Below are 25,682 nucleotides of genomic sequence, written 5' to 3'. Positions count from 1 at the left end.
CCTTGCCCAGATCTGCTGAATCAGAATTTCTGGGTTTGAAATCCAAGAATCTTCATTTGTAAAAGCATACAAGAGGAGTCTGATGATCAACCAGCTGTTGGAATCAGTGTTTGCAAATAAGCAAGAACATCAGTGTTTGAAGCTGCATAAAATATCCACTGTTTAACCTCAAATAAAAATTGAAGCACAGTAAAGGAAAATGCCATTAGTTTTTGTAATCATCATGAGATGTATACACTGAGGAATGTGAAGATTCTATGCCCAAAATGTCAGATAAAACCTTCCCTATCTACAGCTGCCATTAAAGAGCCACAGAAACTAACCACCATTTACTGGCTTAGGCTTAAAGCTACTGATATCTGTAGTAGGAATATACTGATACACATCAAATTCATCTTATTTATCCTCCCCATTCCAAATATTATGTAAAAATTCAACATAAGGACAGAACAAATAAAGGAATTTCTATGCTTTGGAAATAGCATGCAACTTAAATGGACACTTACTTTAAAAAGATAAAAACAAGTTGCAAAAGACTATAGAAATGTAAAGTTGAACTATACTTATCAGTAATTAGCAAACAATAAATACCTAAATCAAATTCTATGTTCTAAAGCATTGAGAACAACACTACTAATTATTAAATATCTATAGCTAGTAGAGGCTGACAACTCTAAAAAGATATCACAAACAACATTAACCAAGAGGTAGGAAAAAAAGGAAATACATCTTTGAAAAAGAAAAGTCCTCAACAGATCTAAATATCACCAATTACTCTCTAAAAATTAATACTCAAGTTTATAAATAAGGACCCTTGCTTTCTAAATGTAGCATTTTAAAACCTCAAGAGTAAATTTTTCTTTCCTTTTCAATGGGAAAACAGTATTCTCAATCTTTCTGCCTTCCTAACATTAAGATGTTATCTGCATTAATTTCAATGAATTTCTTGTATTTAAATCTCTGTAATAAACTTCATTCATCTCTTCCTAATAGACGCAAGGAAATGATGTGGCAAGCACTATATTATCTGAATAGAAAATTTAAGCAAAACATTAGAGATTTAATTTAAATATACATTTCTGAAGACTCCTATTAAAGCATTGATATTTTACACTTACAAACTAATCAAGATTAAAGCACTTACCTGAAATAAGAGCTACATGTTGCAAGGACCATCTTATGACAAGGGAATTCAGTGCCCTCAACAATTAACACTATGTCAGTAAACAACTGCTGTTCATAAAACAGTTTTAACTGTTCTAACAAGGACACAGCATATTCAGTATTGATCTGCCTCTCGTCTTGAGTGGACATGACTGCATTCCATTAATATCTTTTGGAACAGATTTAAAAAGTCAGTCGTACTGATTGAAGGTCAAGTGAATGCTTCAGAAATAAAGGAGAAACTCTAGGTCCTGTTATCATTCATAAGCAAGATTGACACATTCATACTAATGAAAAGTATCTTGTTACAGACTTAGAAGCAATCCTAGGTCATGCCACGTTAATTAGGTTCTTCAGAGTTTTTCAACACAGTCTGCAGACATCTTGCTCAAATTTGCAATAGTGCAGCTCATGAGTGAAATAGAGTAAGACTCGAGGTAGATTGTGTAGCAACATCGTATGTTCAGTGGATCCTCCGAAATAACTAAAAAGGAAAAAAGTTCTGTTAAAATCTCTAGGTTGGTACATTTTCAGAAAAGTCTTAACTGTAACATATATCTATTTGAAGTTCAACTTTCGACATTACCATAAAAATCAAACTTGAAAAAATAAATATTATCAAAGTCTCCTACGTTAAAAACAAAAATTAAAAAAACTGCACAAAGTTAACATTTGTAATTTTAAGGTAACTGCTTTCTATAAAAAATAAAAACATCCAAGAAAATAATGAACACAAGCATACATTTAAAAAGCTCTTTAAAAGTAAGAGTTTGGGCAGGCAACGGTGGTTCAGTGGTAGAATTCTCGCCTGCCATGCAGAAGACCCACCCAGTTTGATTCCCAGAGCCTGCCCATGCCACCCCAGCCCCCCCCCCCAAAAAGTTTGTAACCAACAAAGCCATATCTCCTAAGCTATTTGTTTAGTAGCAACACATGACCACAACTTAAGGGGAAAAAATCCTTCTCTCATGTAGGGTCTCATTTTTTTTTATATTCCAAATATATTCAGTCTTCATATTTAGCAATATTACTTAACCTTTAGCTTAAATACATTCAAGTTATTTATTTCCAAAATATAAGCTCTATTTTGTTTAATTTGCAGTTCAACCCTATAAAGTACCTATCTCTTTTTACAGTAGTTCCATCCTAGAAATCTTTATAAATAAAAAGTTTTATTGAAAAAACATAAAACGTAGAAGGAAAAACACGTGATCCCATATGAGAAAACTCCAAACTAAGCAAATGTTCTCCAAATTAATATAGAAACCAAATGCAAATCCTATCAAATCCCATTTGCAGGAATTCATCCAGATGAATGCAGAAAAGTTGCAAAGACATTTGGAGGGATGGGGCATTTTCCTGATGACTATCAAATATTAAAATATATTACACAGCTACAATAAACCCAAGTATACCTAAGATATTGATATAAGATAAACATGGCATTCACAGGAAGAAAGGCTTATTCCAACAAATAATGTTGGAACTGACTGACCACAAGGAAAAAAATCTAAGTTTTAGTCATTTTAGATGTACTGCATAAATTCAAAAGAAATGCCAAATTTTGGAAAAGAAATTCCAAATTAAAGTTTAACTTTAAACTGCTATTTGGAAATCAGGATTTAAAACATATGGCACAGAAAAATATATATATGGAAAAGGAATTACAAATTAGGAAAAGAGAGGGGAAAACCCAAATAAAATGTTATAAATATACTAGCTATGTTAATTATTACCTCTTAACTAATTACGCAATTCTTAGTTTTTACAATCAGAAAATCAAGTGCTCTGAACATGAAACCTATCAATATGACCATCATGGAATCAATATTTTTCCTCACAAAATATCACCCACTACTGTCAAGGAGAAGCTCACACTGTACTTCCTGCCAAACTATACTATTACATAAACTGCTAATTTAATATAGACTTCAACTGTCCAGCCAAGTTAACTATAGAGAAGTAACTAAAACAGGTGCAAAGACAAAGTGAGACTTTGGGTCAGTTAAGGTAATGATTTTGCTCTTCCACCAAGAAAGAAATCTAAGTTCTAGTACTGCAATCTCTAAGGCTAATAATACCTAAGGATACTAAAATCACTGGCTACGTTTACGTAACGCAGTAAAGCCCAGTGTTACTAAGAGTGTGGGAAAACAAGCATTCTTAACAGGTTTTAAGCTTAAACATGCCCACGATGCCTCATTTCAAACTCTCGGGACAAGTTATATTCTAGAATTTAGAACTTTTCAGATTTTACAGAGGTTATGTGGTGCATGTACAGTATATTACAAAACAATCAAGGGCTCTGGGGCAGCACTCCATAATGGAATTCCTTATTATCTTTGCTGTGGGAACTATGAATAGTGTGAAAATAGACTATTAGCCTCATATAGCTTCCGGTCAGGTTTTGCTGACAATGACTTTTCCAAAAGTCAAATTTTCCAAACAAACATATTTTTAGGGTTTTTTTAAATTTCAGAATTACAAATAGGGTATCACAGAAAACATAAAATTTAATACTGTAAATGTTCACTACCCTTTAAGTGCTCAATTTTACTTCTAGAAATTTCTCTTACAGAAATGTGTGCACTGTCAGAATGAAGTGTCCGTCATCAGATTCTTTTTACAAAATGTCTTCAAAGTTCTACTTTCACACCTACAAAAGGACTCATTTTCCCAATTCAAGCCAATTAAATATTCTGGGTGAAATAGGTCACTCATTTGCCTATGATTTTTTTAGAAAAGTTCTCATTTTATTAAATGCTATGCTTAATCCCCTATGCTTAATCTAAATTTGCACTGATTGTTTTAGTGTATCTGTAAGTGATGAATTCAGTTTCTGAAATTAAACTTTTTATTTGCAATTTTCTAAAAAAAAGAAAAAGAGAAAAAAAAGAAAAGAAATGCACGCACTGGATTCCTGTTCCTGCCTGAACCAGGATGGCCAGAGAAGCTTCATAGCTCCATCGCTCCCCAAGATTTGAATAACCAAAAAGAACTCACAGAAATATCTTTCTGAAAGCTCCAGAAATCAGTTAAAGGCTCGCAAAAAAACAGGGAGAGTGCTGAATCAACAAAAGCGAACTTAAAAGCCACAGGATCTCATTGTTCTCTGGTGGCCTCTCCCTCATCCCCTCACCAGCATGGTCCAGAGACAGCTAATGCTCCTAGCACCAGTTCCCTAGTCCCAGTTTCAAATCAAACAGGGTAACCCTCGTACACATTATTGAGAGCATGTATGTCTGGGCCCACTCTCTCCAGTGGTGGTTTAAGGAACTGAACCAGGTGCTTGTCTTGTCACAGGTTCACCATTCCAAACCTTGCCCTTCATGTATAAGGCAACTCAACAGATTTCCTTCAGAATTCTGGGGGACAGCAGCCAAGCCATAGCAGCCTAAAGGACTGCTGTTCTGGGACATACAATGCAGTGGCTGGGACCACAAGAAAACAGTTTCCTAGAGAAGACAGGTATTTGAACAGGGAAATTATCAGAGCGCCACACACATGACCAAAACAAGACACAAAACCAGAAAGGATCAGGGAGGCCCCTAAACCGTGGTCACCTGGAGCTATTCTCTAAACTCATTGTTTGGAAAAGTCCTGAGGGAGAGCACTTGAAGTGGGTCTATCTTCAAAGACTGGGAAAGGTGTTTCCTTTTCTTCCTCCTTTTTTTTTTTTGTTAGCTCCTGGAATTCAAGGGAAGTTTTATCATAATATTAGCTGGATACAAGGTTAAGGAACAGATGACTCAGAGTCTAAATTCCAGGGATATCACAATAAAATATCAAAATGTCCAAATTTCAACAAAAGATTATAAAACATACAAACAAACAGGAAGCAATGGCCCAGGCAATGGAGAATATTACAGCATCAGAAATCATCAACAAGGAGGACCAGACCTGGGACATACCAGACACAAAGACTTTTCAAAAATGGGCCTAAACATGAGCTAAAGACAAACACAGACAAGGAACTAAAAGAAATCAGGAAAATGACAGATGAATACAAAGAGTTTACCAACAGAGAGATGGAAATTATGAACAAGAACCAAATAGTGCTGAAAACGACAGTAACAGAACTTAAAAATTACAGCAGATTGGAGCGGACAAATAATCAGTGAACCCTGAAGGTAAGATGATTGAAATTATCAGTCTGAGGAACCTGTGGAATACCATCACACGCTGTAGGAGTTCCAGAAGGAGAAGAAAGTAAAAAACGGGCAAGGATATAATGGCTAAAGCCTCCCAAATTTAACAAAACACATGAATATACACATTCAATATGCTCAACAAACTCCAAAAAGGATCAACCCAAACAGACCCATACTGTGACATGTTATAATCAAAGACAGAGAATTCTGAAAGCTACAAGAGAGAAGCAAACTGTCAAGTATAAAGGAGCCTTATGAGTAAATGCTGATTCTTATAAAAAACCAAGGCAAGAAGACAATTGGAAGACATTGTTTAAGGGACTAAAAGCAAAAATCTGCCTACCAGAATTCTATACCCAAAAGAATTACTTTTCAAAAATTAGGGAGAGTCTGAGAAATTCTCAAAAAAACAAAAGCTCAGTTTATCTCCATTAGACCTGCCCCACAAGAGATGCTAGATAAGAGTTCTGAAGGTTGAAAGGAAAGGACAACAGAAAATAGACTTCATGAAGCCACATGAAGAAATAAAGATCTCTGGAAAGAGTAACAGCAAGGGTAATTATAAATGCCAGCAGTACTGTATTTTTTGTTTGTAATTCCACTTTTACTTCCTATAGGATCTAAAAAGCAAATGCATGATACAGCTATGGTTTTGGACTCCATGTATAAACAAGTAGTTTGTGATAAAAACTATATAAAGATGGGAGACAGAAAAGAATAGGTTCATAGTTTGTATACACTATTGAAGTTAAGTTGATATCAAAGTAAACAAGATTGATACAGATGGGATGTGGGTAGAAGAAATGGGGAATGAATGTATAATTGAGAACAGGGTTTTGGGAGAGATGGAAAACTTTTACTAATAGAAAGTGGTAAGCGTACTGCAACATTGTGAATGTGATCAATCCTATTGAATGGTATGCTTGGGAGTGGTTGAGATGGGAAAGTTTAAACTATATATAAGTTCTCACACACACAAAAAAAAGATCAACTGAGACACAAAGACAATTAAATGCAATATGTAATCTTGGACAGGATCTAAAAGAGGAAAAATTCTCGAACTGACATTATTGGGACATATGGAAAATCTGGAATATAGACTGTAAGCCTTATATCAATGTTCAATTTTTTAAAGTGGATAACTACATTTTGATGATGACTTGATTTGGAGTTCTCCTAGCCTTGAAACATAGGCTAATAAATTTCAGTTCTTTAAGCCAGCCTATTGCAAGGCATTTGCTTTAGCAATGCGAAAATAAAAAAACCACCTACAATCAGTGTTCAGAAGACAGGTAAGTAAATAGGTAGGTAGGTAAGGACGGGAGGGACGGAGGAAGGAAATAACAAATATGGCAAAACGTTAAAATTCATGGATATGGGTATCTGAGAGAGTAGGGGTATGTTGGGAGTTCTCCGTATGAGCTTTGTATTATTTATAAGTTTGAAAGTATTTCAAAATAAAAAAGTGAAAGAAAGAAATGCATTAGTAAACAGGTCCCAAAAACACCAGTGCATTTACTCTTAATTAAGATTCTCAACCAAAACTATGACTATCATTTAAAAATACCCTAATGGGGCGGGCCGCGGTGGCTCAGCGGGCAAGAGTGCTTGCCTGCCGTGCCGGAGGACCCCGGTTCGATTCCCGGCCCCAGCCCATGTAAAGAACAAACAAACAAACAAAATATAATAAAACAAGAAAATGTTTAAAAAAATGTTTCCCTTTCTTCCTCCCTTCCATCCTTCCTTCCTTCTCTGTCTTTCCTTCCTTTCCTCCCTCTCTCTTAAAAAAAAAAAAAAAAAAAAAAAAAAAAATACCCTAATGGTGTTTCCTTGCTTTGTTTCCCTAATGGTATTTTTAAAACAAATAATTGCACACAAGCTCAAAAGCCAAACGAGATCAGAAAAAAAGGAGAAGCAAGCTGGGCATAAAATGAGCAATTTTCTTGAAATTTAGCCATCTTGATCATTTGTTTCCAAACTTTTCACAGAGACTTGGGTTCAAGAAATTTTAATCTTTGTCATATTAATATGGATCAAAAGGCAGAGAGTCTCACTACTAACACTGATTCACACTGGAGAGTTAAGAAAAACTTACTGAAGATGTATTTAAACCTTCTGAGTTTTATTAAAATATGCAATGATCACCTGTTTTTTAAAAAATAAACTTTATAACTCTCTCTTCTGACTACACAGACAATTTCTCATGTTTCCCATGACCACCCTAAATCAGAGGTCAGCAAACTTTTTCCATAAAGAATCCGATAGTAAATATTTTAGGCTTTGGAGATCAAAAGGTCAATGTCCCAATTACTCAATTTTGTTGCTGTAGCCTAAAAGCAGCCATAGATGATACATAAATACATATGACTGTGTTCCAATAAAACCTTATTTACAAAAACAGGCGGCAGGCAGCATATAATCTCCCCTGCTTTAGAGACTGCTTCTTGACCAAATATTAAGAATCAGTGATTGAAACATATACCTCAAGTTGTTTTTGCTAGAAGAATAATGCTTTTCCTTCAGGCCATACTCAGAAGCAATGAAAAAGAACCTTAGGTTCTTGATAGTTGGATTAAATATAATTTTTGTTACTCTAACCTGTATACATACCCCTTATCTTCTCACCTGAAATACTTTAATATTTCTTCCCTAATCATACAACTGTTTTTCTCAACTACTGCTGGTTCAGTGGACTTGTCAAACATTTTTATTTTTAATGAAACATTTGGTTAACATGTAGTTTAGATCTTTTATCTAAAGATTGGGTAACATGTAGTTTGGTATAAAAATATGTAGGTTTATAAGCACATGGAGCCTGAGTAGGACATGAGATTTTGTGGGTTTGTCCAGAGTGATGCCCCGATAAATCCCAGAGTGATTTGAACAGTGAATAAAAAAGTAATTGCAAAGTCCCCTTCAGGGAATGGTGAGAAAGGGAGAAAATTCAACTTCCCCACATTGAATTCTTGATATTCTCATAAGCAGTGTGGACAACCAAAGCTAAAGGCTGAGCCCCCAGTCTTGGGGTTTGTTCATATGAAACTTAACCCCACAAAGGATAGGTCAAGCCTACTTAAAATTAGGCCTAAGAGTCACCCCCAAGAGAACCTCTTTTGTTGCTCAGATGTGGCTTCTCTCTCCAGCCAACACAACAAGCAATCTCAACGCCCTCCCCCTGTCAATGTGGGACATGACTCCTGGCAATGTGGGACAGAAATCCTAGAATGAGCTGAGACTCAGCATCAAGGGATTGAGAAAACCCTAGAATGAGCTGAGACTTAGCATCAAGGGATTGAGAAAACCTTCTCAACCAAAAGTGGGAAGAGTGAAATGAGACAAAATAAATTGTCAATGACTGAGAGATTCCAAACAGAGTCAAGAGTTTATCATGGAGGTTATTCTTACGCATTAAGCAGATACCACCTTGTTAGTCAACATGTAATGGAGAGGCTGGAGGGAACTGCCTAAAAATGCAGAACTGTGTTCCAATAGCCTTGTTTCTTGATGATGACTGTATAATGATATAGCTTTCACAATGTGACTGTGTGATTGTGAAAACCTTGTGTCTGATGCTCCTTTTATCTACCTTGTCAACAGATGAGTAGAACACATGGAATAAAAATAAATAATAGGGGGAACAAATGGAAAATAAATTTAGTTTGAAATGCTAGTGATCAATGAAAGGGAGGGGGAAGGGGTATGGTATGTATAATTTTTTTCTGTTTTCTTTTTATTTCTTTTTCTGAATTGATGTCAATGTTCCAAGAAATGATCATGATGATGAATATGCGACTATGTGATATTGTGAATTACTGATTATATATGTAGAATGGAGTGATCAAAAGTTAAGAATGTTTGCATTTGGTGTTTTTTGGTATTTAAAAAAAAAAAAAAAAAAAAAAAACCCCATGTAGGTTTTACCTAAAGATTAGGGAGCATTTAGTTTAGATACCCATGTGAGTACCCTTTATTAAAATAAAATAAAATAAAAAACCCCAAGATATCTATTGAAAAGATCCATAATCAGAAAAAGATAGTACAGACTCAAAACCACATATTTTCTATTTTATCAACTATAATATCTACATATATTTGAAAAATGGAAGATGTATACAAGACAATGTTTATATAAAGACATAATAATGGACGCATTAATTCATTAGATGGATCAAAAGCTAGAGTTTGGGAAATCACTGCTATATGCCACAGTTCCTAGTACCAGGCGCTCAAGATTAACAGGAAAGTCCAATATTTTAAAGGTGGTCATGAGAACATATTAAACAGTGAAAAAGGCCAACTAATATAAGAATGAAATGGAGGTCATGCAAACATGACATAACGGAATTCAGAACCACATAGAATGTAGTGTTCTCAACATAAAAATTTTAGATATTTTTAATCCTTAGAACTTTTTCTAAATTCTGAGCTCAATTCAAAGTTTTTGATTGGTCTGCTTCATGACACAGCAAACGAGTAACAGCAAAGGTTAGAACGCTACACATAAATGAATAAGGTATTAAGAATGCTGTCTTCTACTCTCTAATGAGTGACTTTCTGCAGATTAAAGGTCAAAATCAAAAGCTGTAAAGGTAGAAATGTATAAATTAACTGCAATGAATTAGGAAAAAAGAAGAGAAAAATTGTGTTTCTAAAACATTTTTCTCTAGCACACCCAAGCCTCCAATGTTCTACTGAGTTAATTTCACAGAAAAAGTTTGAAACATTGTTATTAAATGATCATCAGGATTAAAGCATTCAGTAATCCATAGGAACACATATAATTCTACTTAAAATTCTGAAACATCTTATAGAAAATTATTTCAACAGGTTTCCTCTTTTAAATGATCAGTGTGACTATAAAGTTGCCTAACTTTATTTTTTCTATTTTATCCTGAAATAAGAAATGCAGAAAGTCCAACTTCCAAATTATTTGTATTCCAGAGATTTAAATTAGTCTGAAATCCTCAATTCACTTTCCTATGAAATAGTACAAAAAGTATTTACTTCAGGCTGCAAAAGTAAAAACACGCCTGAAAGGACATATGCAAAGAAACTTACAGAAAGTAAATAGTACTGAAGTATTCACAGTTAAAGAATGAATTTTGGTTTGTTTTATAGATTCTGAATATTGTTAGTGAAAGGATTAGGAGACAAGATTAATTAGAGAAAGGTATAAAATAGGTGGAAATTCTCATTGTGATCTTAAAAAATAATTCCCAAAACTTTTAAAGGTTTCAAAGGTTGATGGCAGTGTATGTTTGTTTGTGGGGGGGAGGGGGAAATATCTAATTTTACTTCAAAACTTTGTTTCCATTCTCAAAGGTGTGTCATTTGCAGTGCCTCTCCACCCAGTAGCTATAGAAACAGACAGAAGCAAAGCAAACTTTCCCAACCTGAACCTACAAGATTTGGAGGATCAAGGAAAGAATAAAGGATTAAGTAACTTTTGAAAGGAAAATGAAACTGGTAACCAATTAAGTGAGCTGTGTATGGAAAATGAAGGAAAAAAAAAAAAAAAAAAAACAGAATGGGGAAGAAGTTTCAAAAAGCCTGCAGAGACATTACATGTTAGGGAGGAAACAGTGATAAGTCTTTATCAAGGAAAGGCAGTGGGTTACAGGTAATTCATCTGTAGGAAACACTTTCAAGTATGTTTTACAAATTTAAGACGTGCTACATCTTACAATGCTAAAAATGTTAATACCGAAGATTGAAAACTTCTGTCGGAAAGGATTCAAAGCATTTTGGAAGTCAAGTATTGCCAAAAAATTTAAGAGCATGGACTGCGGAACTAAACTGGTTGGGTTCGGAGCCTATATGATTCTCTGTGCCTCAGGTTCCTCATCTGTAAAATGAGGATAAAAAAGAACTCTTGGTGCAAGGGTGGCTCAGTGACAGAATTCTTACCTGCCATGGCAGAGACCCGGGTTCAATTCCCAGAGCCTGCCCAGGCCAAAATAAAAGAACTCTTCTCAACAGATTAAAGATTAAATGAGTTTCAAAAAAGGCTTAGAACAGTGTCTAACGCAAACATTTGCAATTATTTTTATTAATGCACTCAAGGTCAAGTTTTTGTAGTACCTTCCCATACCTATACGAGGTCTAGGGGTACCAATTACATGGTCTCAGCACTCCAAACACAGATCTCTTTTTATTCTGGGTGAATGTTGTTTTAGATAGAGAAATTCATTCAAAGTTCTTGGATAATAGTTTGGTGATACAAATCATGTAACAAACTAGCTCAACAGAGACTAATCTTGAGAAGGCTGATGTAAGTGCAGAAAAACGAAATGAGAGCCAGGAAGGCACTACTTATAAAATAAGCCTTTCTTCATTTCTAATGAGGAGACAGCACTCTCCTCAGGAAGAACAAAATATTACGGCCAGAAAGAGTTTGCTTCCTAGTTATCAAAACAACCCTAACAGTCGGGATGTTTAGAAAAGAATATATTTGGTTTTTAGATTGTTTGTGAAATGCTATTACTCAAGCAGAATTGTGACAAACAGCAATTAAAAAAACACAAACATCTTCTCTTTTGAGGATATCAAGTTTGATAAATTTTAGTAAAGTGCCCCTACTCTAATCATATTCAGGGCTTTGGTCTATTCCCCCATGTTCCTTTTTCTAAATTGTACTTGGAAAGACTATGTGGCTCCATCAGAAGCATGCTCCGTATTCAAAGTAAATTCAAGTTACAAGCATAACCTTCTGTACATTGATTAATACATTATCTCACTTTTAAAAATTTAAACAAGACCATAAAGGAGACATCATCTGTGACAGAATAATCATATCACTGTAGTATATCCTTTTAACTTGGGTAACACTTTTTTTTCCTTCAGCTCTGCACACTAATTTAAAGCTGAAGAAAGGCCGGGTAATGCAAAATTCACCCTAACTTTATTTTCCTGGGACTTCATTTCTTACCAAGTCAACGATTTGTTGTTCTATTACTACCGTAGTTAAAATAGTAATAGAAAACATTCCCAGATTCTCAAACATACTCATAAGATTATCAAGGGCATAGTCACTTAGTAATAATTATGACTACGGGAGTTTCTAAAAAAAAGATATATATATATATACATATATAAAATAAGATAAACTAAGGAATACATCTTAGAATCCCCTGCCTATTCTTCAAAGCTACTACATGCTATTATTGGTCAAAGGTATGGGAGTGGGGTAGGGGAAAAAGGTGAAGAATTAATAGTCTAATAGTCTGAGCTATTTTAATATTACCTGGTCTATTCAAACACCACAAAATAAGTTTCAGATGTAATGAAGGCGTCTAAAATTTTTATTAATATATTTTGCGGGAGCAGGAACAATCCTCCCTCCCACTTGTCTTAGGACGTGGGCAAACAAAACAAAACAAAGCACGTATCTAAATAAATTTGTAGTCCCCGAAAAACCAAGGTTACTTTTGGCTACTAAAGCTGCAATTTAGGTTTCTACCAAATTTATCACCCACCATAAGCATTTAATGTTCAAGGTTTGGATTTATGAAATAGCTCTTTATTTCCATCGGTCAGGAGAAAGAAAATCATGGAGGAAGAAGTGTGGACTTAATTACTATGTCACCTCTATTCCCTCCCCATCTCCTTACAGGCCCTGTGTAGTTAAGAATTTTTTTGGTAACGCCTTCTATGGGAGCAAAAAAGAAGAGTTATAACACTTATAAGCTCTTCCTAAAAAACTGTGTAGAGAAAATACCACTGCGGAAACACGTGCACTATAAAGCATGCTCAACCCTAAATGTCATAGCCTTCCAGCACTACTGACAGACAACTTCTTGAGAATTTCAGGGCAAAATCTCAAAGAGTTTCAATAAACACTGGAACAACAAACGATCAAAGGGAAGAAGTAAGTTTAATATCAGAGCAAGATGCAAAGAAAAGCAAAATTATACATCATGATGACTGGAAAACAACCGACTGGTTTGGCTTTTCAATTTACTTTAGGTCAGGAAGAAAGTTCTTCCTGAAAAAATTCTGGGGGAACAAAAAGTCCCTACCAAAGACTAAATAAAAGAAGTCACACATAATCGCAAGAGATTTAAAATCCATACTACTCGAGTTCACCCAAATAAATATTCACAACTCAAAGGGAGAAAATCACCCCCCCACCCCCCCCACACACTTAGTAGCCTCGATGTTAGAAAACATAATTTTGGTCAGACCACATTGCTGACACGGTTTTGTTTTTCAATGCCTAATGAGCCAGACGCACAGATTCATGTATAAAAACACGTGACCAGTCCTGTCCCCTACGATTTTATTTGGCTAATTGATACAGAAGAGAGAGAATTCACACGAACACATCCTTTTAAAGTTAATTTTATATTTCGGATTCTTTTCTATTTTCACTTAAAGGTGCCATCCTAGTAGTTGACAAGTCTTAAAGACCGGATCTCGCAGAAATCTGTAGCCCACGGAATGGGTACTCCTCTCCCTTTGGTTGAGGTGGCTATAAGAAGAGATTTTAGATTACTAAACCAAAAAAAAAAAAGTTAACAAAATAAGTGTCCCACAAGAAACCAAAAGACATGCTTCTACTCCACGGTTTCTCAATTCATAGGTGGTCGAATTCCATAAGTTAACGATTTCGCAGTCTAAAATAAACACGCACACAATTTTCGTTTCAAAGGGCAGCTCTGCTTTCTTTTTTAAATCGTTGTTAGAGCATAATGTAGCCTCTGCTTTATAGGAACCTCTTGGTTACTCCGGATGCACAGGAAAAATAAATAAAGGAAGGGCTTGCCCTCCTCTGGTCCACCACGTCGCTAATCGATAGATAATCAGCTATATTTTCGCAAGGGCGGAGACGACAGCACGAGGGGGCCGATCCCGAAACTCCAGGCCCCGAAGGTATCCCCAGGGCTGGGGCCGGAAACGCCCCGCGAGCGGCGCCCTCCGGCGCTCCCGCCTCGCGCACCGGCCCGAAACCCGGTTGCAGAGAGGCCGCCGCGGACTGCGGAGGGCGGCGCCGGCCGCCCGCGCCCCTCCCCCGCCGGCAGCGGAAGCGTCTCGGGTTTGAAAGATGCCGCGGCCGCCGCCCCCCGCGGTCGAGCCACAAAGGGCCGAGCTTCCGCCTGCAGCAACCCCCCTCTCCCAACTCCTCCACAGGTCTCCGCGTATCCCCCCACCCCCGCTCCGAACCCCCGCTCCCTTCTCCCGGCTCGGCGCGGACAACTCCTACTCACCAGCGACCCGCAGTCCCGAAGGGTGAGATACGGTCCGGCCCGCGACCCTTCAGACACTGGGAACCTCGGGCGCGGCGGCGGGGGCGTGGCCCACCGCCGCGGCCAGAGCCGGGGTCTCTTCTCCGCCTCCCGCCGAGGAAAGCTGACGCCGCCACTCCTCTTCCTTCCGGTTTCCCCTCGCGCCCTCCCACTGTAGACGGTCCGTCCGGCGCGGAAAGCAGCGTCCTCTGCGGGAGGCGCCGCACTCTGCTCAGGGCCGAACCACCGCCAGACTCCTCCTCCGGGAGCTGCGCCGCCCACCTACGCCGCCCCGTCAGCCCCCGGGCCTCCAGACGCCCAGCTTGCCGCCCCCGCCCCGTCCGCGCCGCGCGCTCTCGCCCCCTTGGCGGCCCCCTCGGCGGGCCTGGGAACGCGCGACCAGCAGACCGCTGCCCAGCTCGGAGGCACGCCAGCCTCTCGCCAGGCCTCGCTGTCTTCTGTTCCCGCGCGCCTCTCCGCACCAGAGACAGTTTTGCACTTTCCCGGGTTCATGAGACACCCCCCCTCGCTGCCCTCCCTCTAACGTCCCCCGCCCTTTTCCTTTGCTGGATCCCACCTGAAAACCAAAACAATTGGGAACGCGCAGGCGCGAAAAAGGAAGCAGGAAGGGAGGGGGCGGCACGAGGTAACCGAGAAGCTTGAATGTGCGGGGTTCCCGGGGAAGGTCACCGGAGCCCGCGGAGGGCGCGCGCGCGGCAGGGGCAGGCGCGGGCGGCCGATCTTTCCGGCCGAGTTGGCGGAAGGAGCGGACAGTGAAATTCCGGTCTAGGAAATCCAGAAGGCAGAGACTCAGATTTTACGCCTTAGGCTGTTTTTCCATTTCGATACCTACACTTTTCTCACAGCAGATGTTTTGCAGCCGGGGTCGGGAAATGGGAATGAGTAGGGCAAGGCAACACCCGCCCCGGGAAGGAGAAGGTTGGGAGGCATTGGGCGGATTGCTCGAGTGGGCTTTGTCTCAACTCCTTTTTTCCAAAACACTCCCGCCACCTTTTAGAGTACGTTCGATTTTACCGAGCCCAAGACGGGCCAAGGAAAAACTCAAAAGCACCTGAAAGAGCCTGAAGTTCTGGGGACGGACCCGTTGGGATACGGAAAAGAGCTCTGTATGTGGACCTTAAGATGATTTTATGCTGCAATGCGGTGGATACAGGCGGCCGCCAGCAAGTTCCAAAGGAGCGCCTTCAGTTTTGTTACCCAAAGTCAAGTGTTTGTAGCCACTAATGGCTGTGGCTGATACTAGTTAGCTTGGCACAGCTTGCTAAAGGTTGTAGGTTTGCAGAGCAGAAGGTTGTGGGTTTGCGCTTTCTTTTGATAGGAGTTATTCATAGATCAAAAATTGTTAGGAATGCCCACACAGACTCCGCACTTCCTAACTTCCACTTTTGGCACAAGTCCAACCTGGAGAATATAGGTGACTAATTATAAATTAAAAGTATATATTTTACGGACGGGAGCTTCTTTCTTGGAAGAGGGGATGCCTTGCTAGGCTAGATCAACTGAATGCACAGCAAGATGTATCTAGGACGACTGCTAAAGGATTGTTTTACAGAATTTAGAAACAATTCATACAACAGATCTTCCTTGAGTGCCCAATATGCTGTCACTGAGCTTAGTCTGATCAAATGTTTACGTGGTTATCACGTAAATATATCAGTAATATATTTTAAATAATGTATCAAATAATAAGCCATGCAAAGATTCAGTCATTTAATGAACATTTGAGTACTTATTGTATGCCAGATGGGATAGAAGGGATACAGCACTTAGTCTAAACAAGAAGGCAGAAACAACAAAGAATACTATGGTAACAAATCTGTGTTTCATCTTATAAGCAATAGGGGGCAATTTAAGATTTTTAAGCAAGAGAATATCTTGATAAGACGTTTAAAAAGTACCTGAACCGTGGTGGATATTGGACTGTAAAGATGGGATCATAAAACAAGGAGGCTAGTTAGGAGGTTATTAAAATAGTTCAGACAGGAGCTGGAGAGAGAGCTCAAACTAAATTAGTGTCAGTGAGGATGATGAAGCAGGCATGGATTTGAAAACTAGCTAGCAATAATAAATTAAACTTGGTTGCTAAGACAATGAAGGAAAGTAAGAAGGCAAGGAAGATGATATTCTCATTTGGGCAATTGGTAATACCAATAACTAGAAGAAGTAGCTAATTGTGAGGATGAAACGGAGGACTAAAAAGGTGTCATTTTAATGGTTTTGACTGCAAGTAACACAAGATTCCACTGCAAGGGATTAAATAAATAAGGCTCTATTTCATTACATAGTAAATATGCAGGCAGGCAGTCACACTTATTGGCTCAAAAGCTCAAGAACAGCAGGACCAGCATTTCTGCAATCCTCTATACATTTCCCTCATGGTTGCAAGATGACTGCAGCAGCTCTAGCTTTCACACCCTTGTCCAAGGCAGGAAGAAGGGAAATAAGGTGGCTCCTGCCACCCATGTTAATTTTTTGAGGAAAGCAAAAGCTTTCTAGGACAGTACCTCATTCCCCAAACTCAGCAGAGTTCCACATATACTACAATATCTTGAATTGTCATTTGGCCACCTGAAGCTGTGCACATTTAGTTTTTCCAAACTCTAGTGGAAGGTTACAAGGGATTAACACATTGGGAATGGATGTTGGTTGGGTCAGCAGTCTGCTGTTAGCTAATACTTTACTGTGTTCTCACACTTGAAATACTGGGGGCTGAAAAGCTGAATTGAAATTTCTGGGGTTTCAAATAAGCTGATTTATTTATTTATTTGGTGGACTATTGTCTTAAATTGGGAAAAGTACAGGTTGAACATTCATTCTCAAATATTTGTATGTGTTTGCCATCCTTTCCCTCAAAGTTCACACTGCCCTTTAAAGGAAGTTGCAGAGGGGAGTGGCATGATTAGGAAGATGGGGGCTGATGTAGACAGAAGAAGTTGTCTCCTTGCTCAGCTTTCCTTCTGTAACTGCCTTCAAAGAACTATAGGGTGCTTGGCAATACTAATTTAAGAGACCACCTAAATCATCACCTTAATTCCCTTACAGATCTCGCCTTTCAGCTTAAAAGGCCCTGAACAATCAGCTTGTTACAGCATCCAGTTTAGGGAGATCATAAATCCGTATTTTCCAGCAATTACACAAACTTTTTTGGAATGAACAGCATCTCCATTGTGATCCAGATCCAAAAACAGGCACATGACATTGTTTCAAGCATTCCTTTTTGGTTAACAAGGCATCTTTTCTTTTAATTAAGTGCCAATGGCCATGAAACAGTATCCTCCTAAGACTGCATTTTAAACATTGTCATGATACTAGAAAAGAAAGAAGACAGGAATGATTCCTGGAAAAATTAAGATGCAACTACAAATATTCTCAATTTGACCATTTTCTTTGCTTAGCCATTTCTGAATGTTTAAATCATAATTCTTAAATTTAATATTTTAACCTACTTTAAAATTTTAAGTTTGAGGGAGGAAGTGAGCAGGGCCATCTTTGAGTGGGGGAGGGGGTGGGGGTGGGCAGCACATTCCAGAGCTAATATGCAATATCTCCTCTCCATCTGTCTTCCCCATAAATAATACAGAAAAAGTCTAGTTGAAATAGACATCATTCTTAAGAGGTAGACCAAAGGAGTTCCTCCGAATAGACATCATTCTTAAGGAGTTCCTTCATCATGAAAGAACAGTTATGTATCATCACTGTAGTGACTAAACAAATCTATATGTATGATAAATTAATAGAATTACGTGTTCATGTAACCAAGAACAAATACAATTATAGCTTACAGAACTTTACTTACATGTTTATTAACTTTCTGATATATTATAATGTAGCCCAAAGGCAAATACTTGTAACTGTTATAACTCACTGAATTGTAGTCCAGATACCTTGATGCTTTGCTTTGTAACTGTAACTGAGTAGCCTCATAATAATCTAATGTCCCTGTACTTATCTTATTTTGTAACTTAAAAGCCGTGCGGTTCTATTAACAACCTTTAATGTTTATTAACGAAGAAATCTGAGCCAACTCAACCCAATTACTACCTTATCTCTCTAGAAAAGGCCAGTCCTAACCAGAGTTGGCCCACCTGACATGTGCAGTAGCACAAAACTTGAACCTATAGTTAACCTATACCTCATTGTAATATTAAAAATCATGCCCATAATCATATTAAGCCACCATTTGCTTTCATACATGTTATAACCAAGTATGTAAATTGTTTGTGCATGTTCCATAATTAGATTATCTCTAACCTCGTCATCTCAAATATTGCACTCATTATCATAAACTCATTTTTGCCAAGTTCTCAGAAACTCTAGTTCAGGGAGACATATCTAAGACTCACAAACCTCCTGTTCTCATTGTATTGTGCTTTACGATAAAAACTTTTTTTTTAAACTCTGGTGTCATAGATTGACTGTTAAACGTATTGGGCAACAAATCCGCGTTTTATCCAGCATCATACACACATACAAAAAAGTCAGTGCATACAAAAAGTGACAAAATCTGAGTGAGGTCTGTAGTATAGAATATTGTCAAAGTCAATTTCCTGATTTGATACTTTATTATAGTTATGTAAGATACTAGCACTGGGTGCTGGGTACACAAAAAACTCTCTTTACTAGTTTTACAACTTATGATGCTATAATTTTTTTCAAGATAAATGTTCTAAAAACAGACATCATTCATTTAACAAGTATTTATCTTAATACCCTCAGATACAGAGATAAAAGACTCATAGAGGCTGCCAGCCCAGTACAAGATGGTAGACTGAGATGCTTCAGGGCTCTGTCCCCCACAGAAGCTTTGAACAACCAGCAAGAACTGTCAGAAACATCTTCCTCAAAGGTCCAAAAGAAATTTAAAGGATTGCGATGTCAGGGCAAGGCCCATATCAAGAAAAAGCCACCTTAGAAGCAGTAGGATCGTCTGGACCTTGTGTAGCCACTTCCTCACCCCTCACCTGCTTGGTGAAGAACAAGCTGTACTCACAGTGTGGACATTTGGTCCTGGTTCCAGAGGGAGCAGGGAAACCCCCCTGCAAAAACTGGGGGCATGTATATTTGGCCCAATCTGTCTGATGGTGGCCTGAAGGACTTGCCATCCCAAAGTTTGTCCTCCTTGTAGAAGGCAGTTCATGGAACTCTCCCACAAAACACTGGGGGATGGCAGTCAACTCTCTGGGGCAATGATTTGCTAGCTATAGAACATACAGTACAGTGCCTGAGATTGTGAGAAACTGTTTCCTAGGGAAGAGGAACATTCGGAACCATATAATGGGAGTATGTCTAAGGCAACACAAACATACCCAAGATAGGACACATGCACAGAAAGGATCAAGGAGGCCCCTGTGCTCTGGCTTGAAGCTATTATCCAACGTCATTGACTGGATAAGTTCTGAAGGAGAGCATTGTCACTGGTTAATCTGCATAGGAAAAGTGTTTTATTTTTTCTTCCTTTATTTTATTTTATTTTTTTTGCTCCTGGCAATCAAAGAAAACTCTGTTATAACACTAGCTGAATACAGTGATAAAGAACAGATGCCTCAGAGTCTAAACTTCAGCAATAAAACATTAGAATATCAAAATGTCCAGGTTTCAACAAAAGATCACAAAACACACAAAGAAACAGGAAGCAATGGTCCAGGCAAAGAAGAAGCTTAAAGCATTACAAACCATCAATAAGGAGGAACAGACCTGAGACATATCAAAGACTTTTTAAAAATGGTCCTAAATATACTCAAAGAACTAAAGACAATCATGAGCAGAGAACTAAAGGAAATCAGGAAAATGATAGATGAGAACAAAAAGATTATCAATAGAGATATGGAAATTATGAACAGGAACCAAACAGAGCTGAAGACCACAGTAACAGAAATTAAAAATTCCCTAGAGGCACTCAATATAAGATTAGAACTGGCAGAAGAAAGAATCGATGAACTTGAAGGTAAGACAGTTGAAATCAACCAATCTGTGGAGCAGAAAGAAGAAACGATGAAGAAAAGTGAGCAGAACCTCACGAACATCTGGGACACCATCAAGCATACCAGTTGTGGAGTCCATTCAGAGAGTCCCAGAAGGAGAAGAGAGAGAGAGTATTCAAATAAATAATGGCTGGAAACTTCCCAAATTTAATGAAAGACATGAATACACACATCCAAGATACTCAACAAACTCCAAACAGGAAAAACACAAAGAGATTCCTGCCATGGCATATTATAATCAAACTGTTGTATGCCAAAGATAAAGAAAGAATTCTGAAAGCCACAAGGGGGAAGCAACATGCCACATATAAAGAAATCTCAATAAGATTAAATGCAATTTCACATAGAAAACCTTGGAGGCAAGAAGTCAGTAGGAATACATATTTAAAGCATTGACAGCAAAAAACAGCCAACCAAGAATTACTATATCTAACAAAATTGTCTTTCAAAAATGAGGGAAATGTGTCCCTCATTTTGTCCCACGTAAACAAAAGCTGAAGTTTTTCACCAGAAATACAAGAAATGCAAAAGAGAATTCTGCAGTTTGAAAGGAAAGGACAATAGATAGTAGATCAAAGCTGCATGAAGAAATAAAGATCTCCAGTAAGGGTATGACATAAGAGTCAATATAAATGCCAGTACTATTGTATTTTTGGTTTGTAACTCCACTTTTTACTTCCTACAGGATCTAAAAGGCAAATGCATAAAATGTAATCATAAATCAGTGCTTCTGGATTCACAATATATAAACATGTCATTTGTGACAAGAGCTATATAAAAGTGGGGTGATGGAAAAAGATAGGAACATAGTTGCTGTATACTATTTTTTAAACATTTTTATTATGAAATAGAGCATACATACAAAAAAGCAATAAATTTCAAAGTACATTATAAGAGTTGTAGAACAAATTTCAGAGTTTGGCATGAGTTACAGTTCCACAATTTTAGGTTTTTCCTTTTAGCTGCTCTAAGACACTGGAGACTGAAAGAAATATCAATATAATGATTCAGCAGTCATACTCATTTGTAAATCCTATCTTCTCTAACTCCTCCTTCTCCTTTGCTCCTTCTCCCAATCTTTAGCGGTATTTAGGCTATGCCTATTCTAACTTTTTCATGTTGGTAATATGGGATAGAGGGGGATGGAACTAGTTAATGTTCTGGAGAGGCTGGCCCCTCTGGGTTTCAGGACTTATATACCCTAGGAATTGTCTGGAGGCTTTAGGTTTCTGGAATGTAGTCTTAGAAGGTGAAAAATTGTAGAATCTCAGAACCCTAGGTGTTCTTTAGGGTTAATAGGAATGGTTTTGTTTAGAGTTTGGCAAACTGTGGTAATTAGCACTATCTAGCTAAAGCTCATGTAAGAGTAGCCTCCAGTTTAGCTTCTTGGCTCCATTTGAACCCTCTTAGTCACTAATACCTTATTTTGCTACATTTCATCTTCCCCTTTTAGTCAGGAAGGCATTGTTAATTCCCTGGTGCTAGGGCCAGGCTCGTCCCTGGGAGTCATATCCCACATTACCAGGGCGACTTTCACCCCTGGACATCATGTCACATGTAGGGGAGAGGCTTATGATTTTACTTTCAGAGTTGGGCTTAGAGAGAGAGAGGCCACATCTGAGAAACAAAAGAGGTTTTCTGAAAGGAACTTTTAGGCATAACTGTAGGTAGGTTTAAGTTTTCCACTACAGAAATGAGCTTCACAAAAGCAAGCCTCGAGATCAAGGGTTTGCCCTACTGACTTGGGAGTCCCTAATATTTGAGATTAGTATCAGGGGTTTCCCTGGTGGTAAAGCTTAATAGTTTCATATTTCTTCTCCCACCCCTTAAGGGACTTTGCCAATACTTTTAAATTAACTCCCCAACATGCTTCAGGGATGTATTCAAGTACTACCTTAAACTATACCGAATTACAAGCCCTCATTCCCATTCTGGGCTCCATATGTTTATATTGTTTAAATGAGCTATCCAGGCAGGTTAAGTTAGATAATGTGCTACAGAAAATTTAGGTTTTGGACAAAATAAACATCTCTTCCTTTTGTGGCATACAGTAGGTTAAGTTCTAAAATACAGACAATGTCATCCTTACCCCTGTATTCTGATTCACCTAAGTCATGAGCCAATTGGCTTAATTCTTATTTCTAATTGAAGCCTGACCTCTTTTTCAGTTTGTTTAAACAGCTGTTTATGCAGCAGTGCTGACTTTCAGAGCTACAGAACTGCAACTCTGAGTCTTCATTGTCACACAGGTAACCAAAGTTCCAGGGAGTACCAAGTTATACATATATAGCACAAGATCTTAAATCCAGAAATAACATTAACAGCTCTGCAGTAATATGACTGCCATAAAAGCTTACAATCTAGACCCCAATTTTCTTATACGTATTTTCTTAAAAAGACTATATAATATTTGTTATTTTGTTTCTGGCTTATTTTGCACCACATAATGTCCCCAAGGTTCATTCACCTTGTTGCATGCCACATGACTTCATTCTTTCTGTAGTCACAATATTCCATCATATGCATACACTATAGTTAGCCATTATACTTCTCAGTCAATGTATCCTTCAGCCACTTCCATCCATTGGGCATCATGTATAATGTCCAAAGTCAACAATGCACAACTCACATTATCCTCACTTTGTACAAACATCAACACACTCATTCTTAGACAATTTTCATTGCTCCAAAGAGAAAAATAACTGATAAACACACCCTCACCAAACAGGAAGTCCAAACCTCTCCTTAACACTTGTCCTTCCCCCCACCCCAGTTATTTACCGTGGTATTGCTGTTATATTGATATCTTCCTGTTAAATATAGATCATAGCATTCAATAATAGTTTTTTCCCTATACCTCTCTATTATTGACTCTTTGTACAAGATTCATAATTCTGAAGTAGTTTACGCAAGAACTTATTTATATTTGTAGTGTTAATTGGTGGGATACATGGCTCTACACAACCCCTTTAAGTCATATTTACCTTCAATATGGCAATATTAATCATAGATCCACTAAAGAAGTGCCTTCACTTCATTCCATTCCCTCACATTTAAGTTCAAACTCATTAGTTTGTGTGAATCTCTAGGTCCCCTATATTCTATATTATAAGCCTCTGAGATTATGACCTTTTAGGTCATAATAGCTAAATCACACAGTATCTATCCTTTTGTGTCTGGCTTATTTCATTCATCATTATGTCCTCAAGGTTCATCCATGTTATCATATGCTTCAGGACCTCATTTCTTCTTAGTGTTACATAATATTCCATTGTATGTATATAATACATTATGTTCCTCCACTTGCATGTTGATGGGCACTTGGGTTGTTTCCATCTTTTGGCAATTGTCAATAATGCTGCTCTGAACATCAGTATGCAAATCTCTGTGTCACTGCTTTCAGCTCTTCTGGGTATGTACTGAGTAGTGGTATTGCTGAGTCATAGCACAACTCAATATTTCGTTTTCAAAGGAACCTCCAAACTGTCTTCCATAGATGCTGTACCATGATACATTCCCACCAGTAGTGCATAAGTATTCCAATTTCTCCACATCCTCTCCAACATTTGTAGTTTCCTGTTTGTTTAATAGCAGCCATTCTTATAGGGGTGAGGTGGTATCTTATTGTAGTCTTGATCTGCATTTCCCTTATAACTAATGAAAACGAGTATCTCTTCATGTGCTTTTGAGCATCTGTATTTGTGCTTCAGAAAAATGCTTATTCATATCTGTAGCCCATTTTATAATTGGGTTATTTGTTCTTTTGTTGTTGAGTTGTATGGTTTCTTTATGTATACAGGATTTCAAACCTTTATCCAATACGTGAATTCCAAATGTTTTCTCCCATTGAGCTGGATGCCTCTTCACCATTTGGCAAAGTCTTTTGAGGCACAGAAGCATTTGATTTTGAGGAGTTCCAATTTATCTATTTTTTCTCCCATTGCTTGTGCTTTGGGTGTAAAGTTTCGGAAACTACTTCCTATTACTAGGTCTTAAAGATATTTCCCGATATTTTCTTCTAAGAATTTTATGGTACTGGCTCTTATATTTCAGTCTTTGATCCATTTTGAATTAATTTTTATATAGGGCATAAAGTAAAGGTCCTCTTTCATTCTTTTTGCTATTGATACCCAGTTCTCCCATGCCCATTTATTGAAAACACTATTCAATCTCAGTTCAGTGAATTTGGGGATCTTGTTGAAGATCAGTGTACCATAGATTTGGTGGTCTATCTCTGCACTCTCAATTCAATTCCACCTGTCAATACTTCCTTGTGCCAGTATAATGCTGTTTTGACCACTTTGGCTTTATAATAGGCCTTAAAGCTAGGAAGTATTAATCCTCCCACTTCATTTTTCTTTCTTAGGATATTTTTAGCTATTTGAGGTCTCCTTTCCTTCAAATAAAATTGATAACTTGTGACATTGAAGATGGCGGCTTAGTAAGGTGCACGGGTCTTAGTTCCTCCTCCAGAACAACTAATAAAGAACTAGAAACAGTACAGAACAGCTCCCGGAGCCATGACAGAGACCAGACACACAGCATGCCCCATTCTGGACCGGCTGGACCAGCTAAGAGAATCCGCTGCGGTGAGGTCCACAAGAGGTGCACACTTCCCTGGGCCATGGCGGCTGCTGGCCGGAGCCCCTTCCACACACACGGCTTACCGGGCTGGCTGGGAGCCTTAGATCGGCGGTTCCCCAAGCCACGGTGGCCCTGCCACACGCGGCTTCCCGGGCTGGCTGGGAGCCTCAGAACAGCGGTTCCCCAAGCCACAGCGGCTGGCCACTGGAGCCCCTCCCCCTATGCGCAGCTTTCCGGGCCAGCTGGGAGCCTCAGAATGGCGGTTCCCCAAGCCACAGTGGTCAGCGACCGCAGCCCCTCCCACACACACGGCTTCCCGGGCCGGCTGGGAGCCTCGGAACAGCGGTTCCCAAAGCCGCGGCGCCAGGCGCCCCTCCCCCTCAACTTCCTGGAGGGAAAGGAAAGAGTCTCCAACAGTAGTAGAGACCGAGCCCAACCTAACACCAATAGTGGCATTAATGAATGACTTCTGACTACTAAAAACAGGCCCTCAGCTCAGGAGAAACTGATCAAGGCAGAAGTCGCCTATTGGGCTAACTGAAAAAGAGGAAAGGGGG

General features: G+C 38.6%; 1 protein-coding gene across 3 annotated transcripts in view; it reads right to left on the bottom strand.

The window, feature by feature from the left end:
* The window catches only part of KBTBD2 (kelch repeat and BTB domain containing 2), a 30,685-nt gene extending 15,869 nt beyond the window's left edge, over positions 1-14,816 (bottom strand). For 2 of the 3 annotated variants that reach the window (XR_013159318.1, XM_077120225.1), the window contains exons 1-2: positions 14,522-14,816; positions 1,145-1,648 (exon numbers count right to left, since the gene is read on the bottom strand). Coding sequence is in view for 1 of the 3 variants with exons in the window: in XM_077120225.1 (XP_076976340.1) it covers positions 1,145-1,314 (170 nt within the window). In the remaining 2 variants the exon portion in view is untranslated. Of the gene's footprint in view, positions 1-1,144; positions 1,649-14,521 lie in introns of those variants that run through there. The other variant, XM_077120240.1, reaches the window with a different exon arrangement.
* Between the last annotated feature and the right edge of the window lie 10,866 nt (positions 14,817-25,682).

Source organism: Tamandua tetradactyla, chromosome 1, assembly GCF_023851605.1.
Source record: "Tamandua tetradactyla isolate mTamTet1 chromosome 1, mTamTet1.pri, whole genome shotgun sequence".
NCBI lineage: Eukaryota > Metazoa > Chordata > Mammalia > Pilosa > Myrmecophagidae > Tamandua > Tamandua tetradactyla.
Note: the sequence above shows the minus strand (reverse complement) of the source record. Positions and strands in the feature narration are given on the sequence as shown.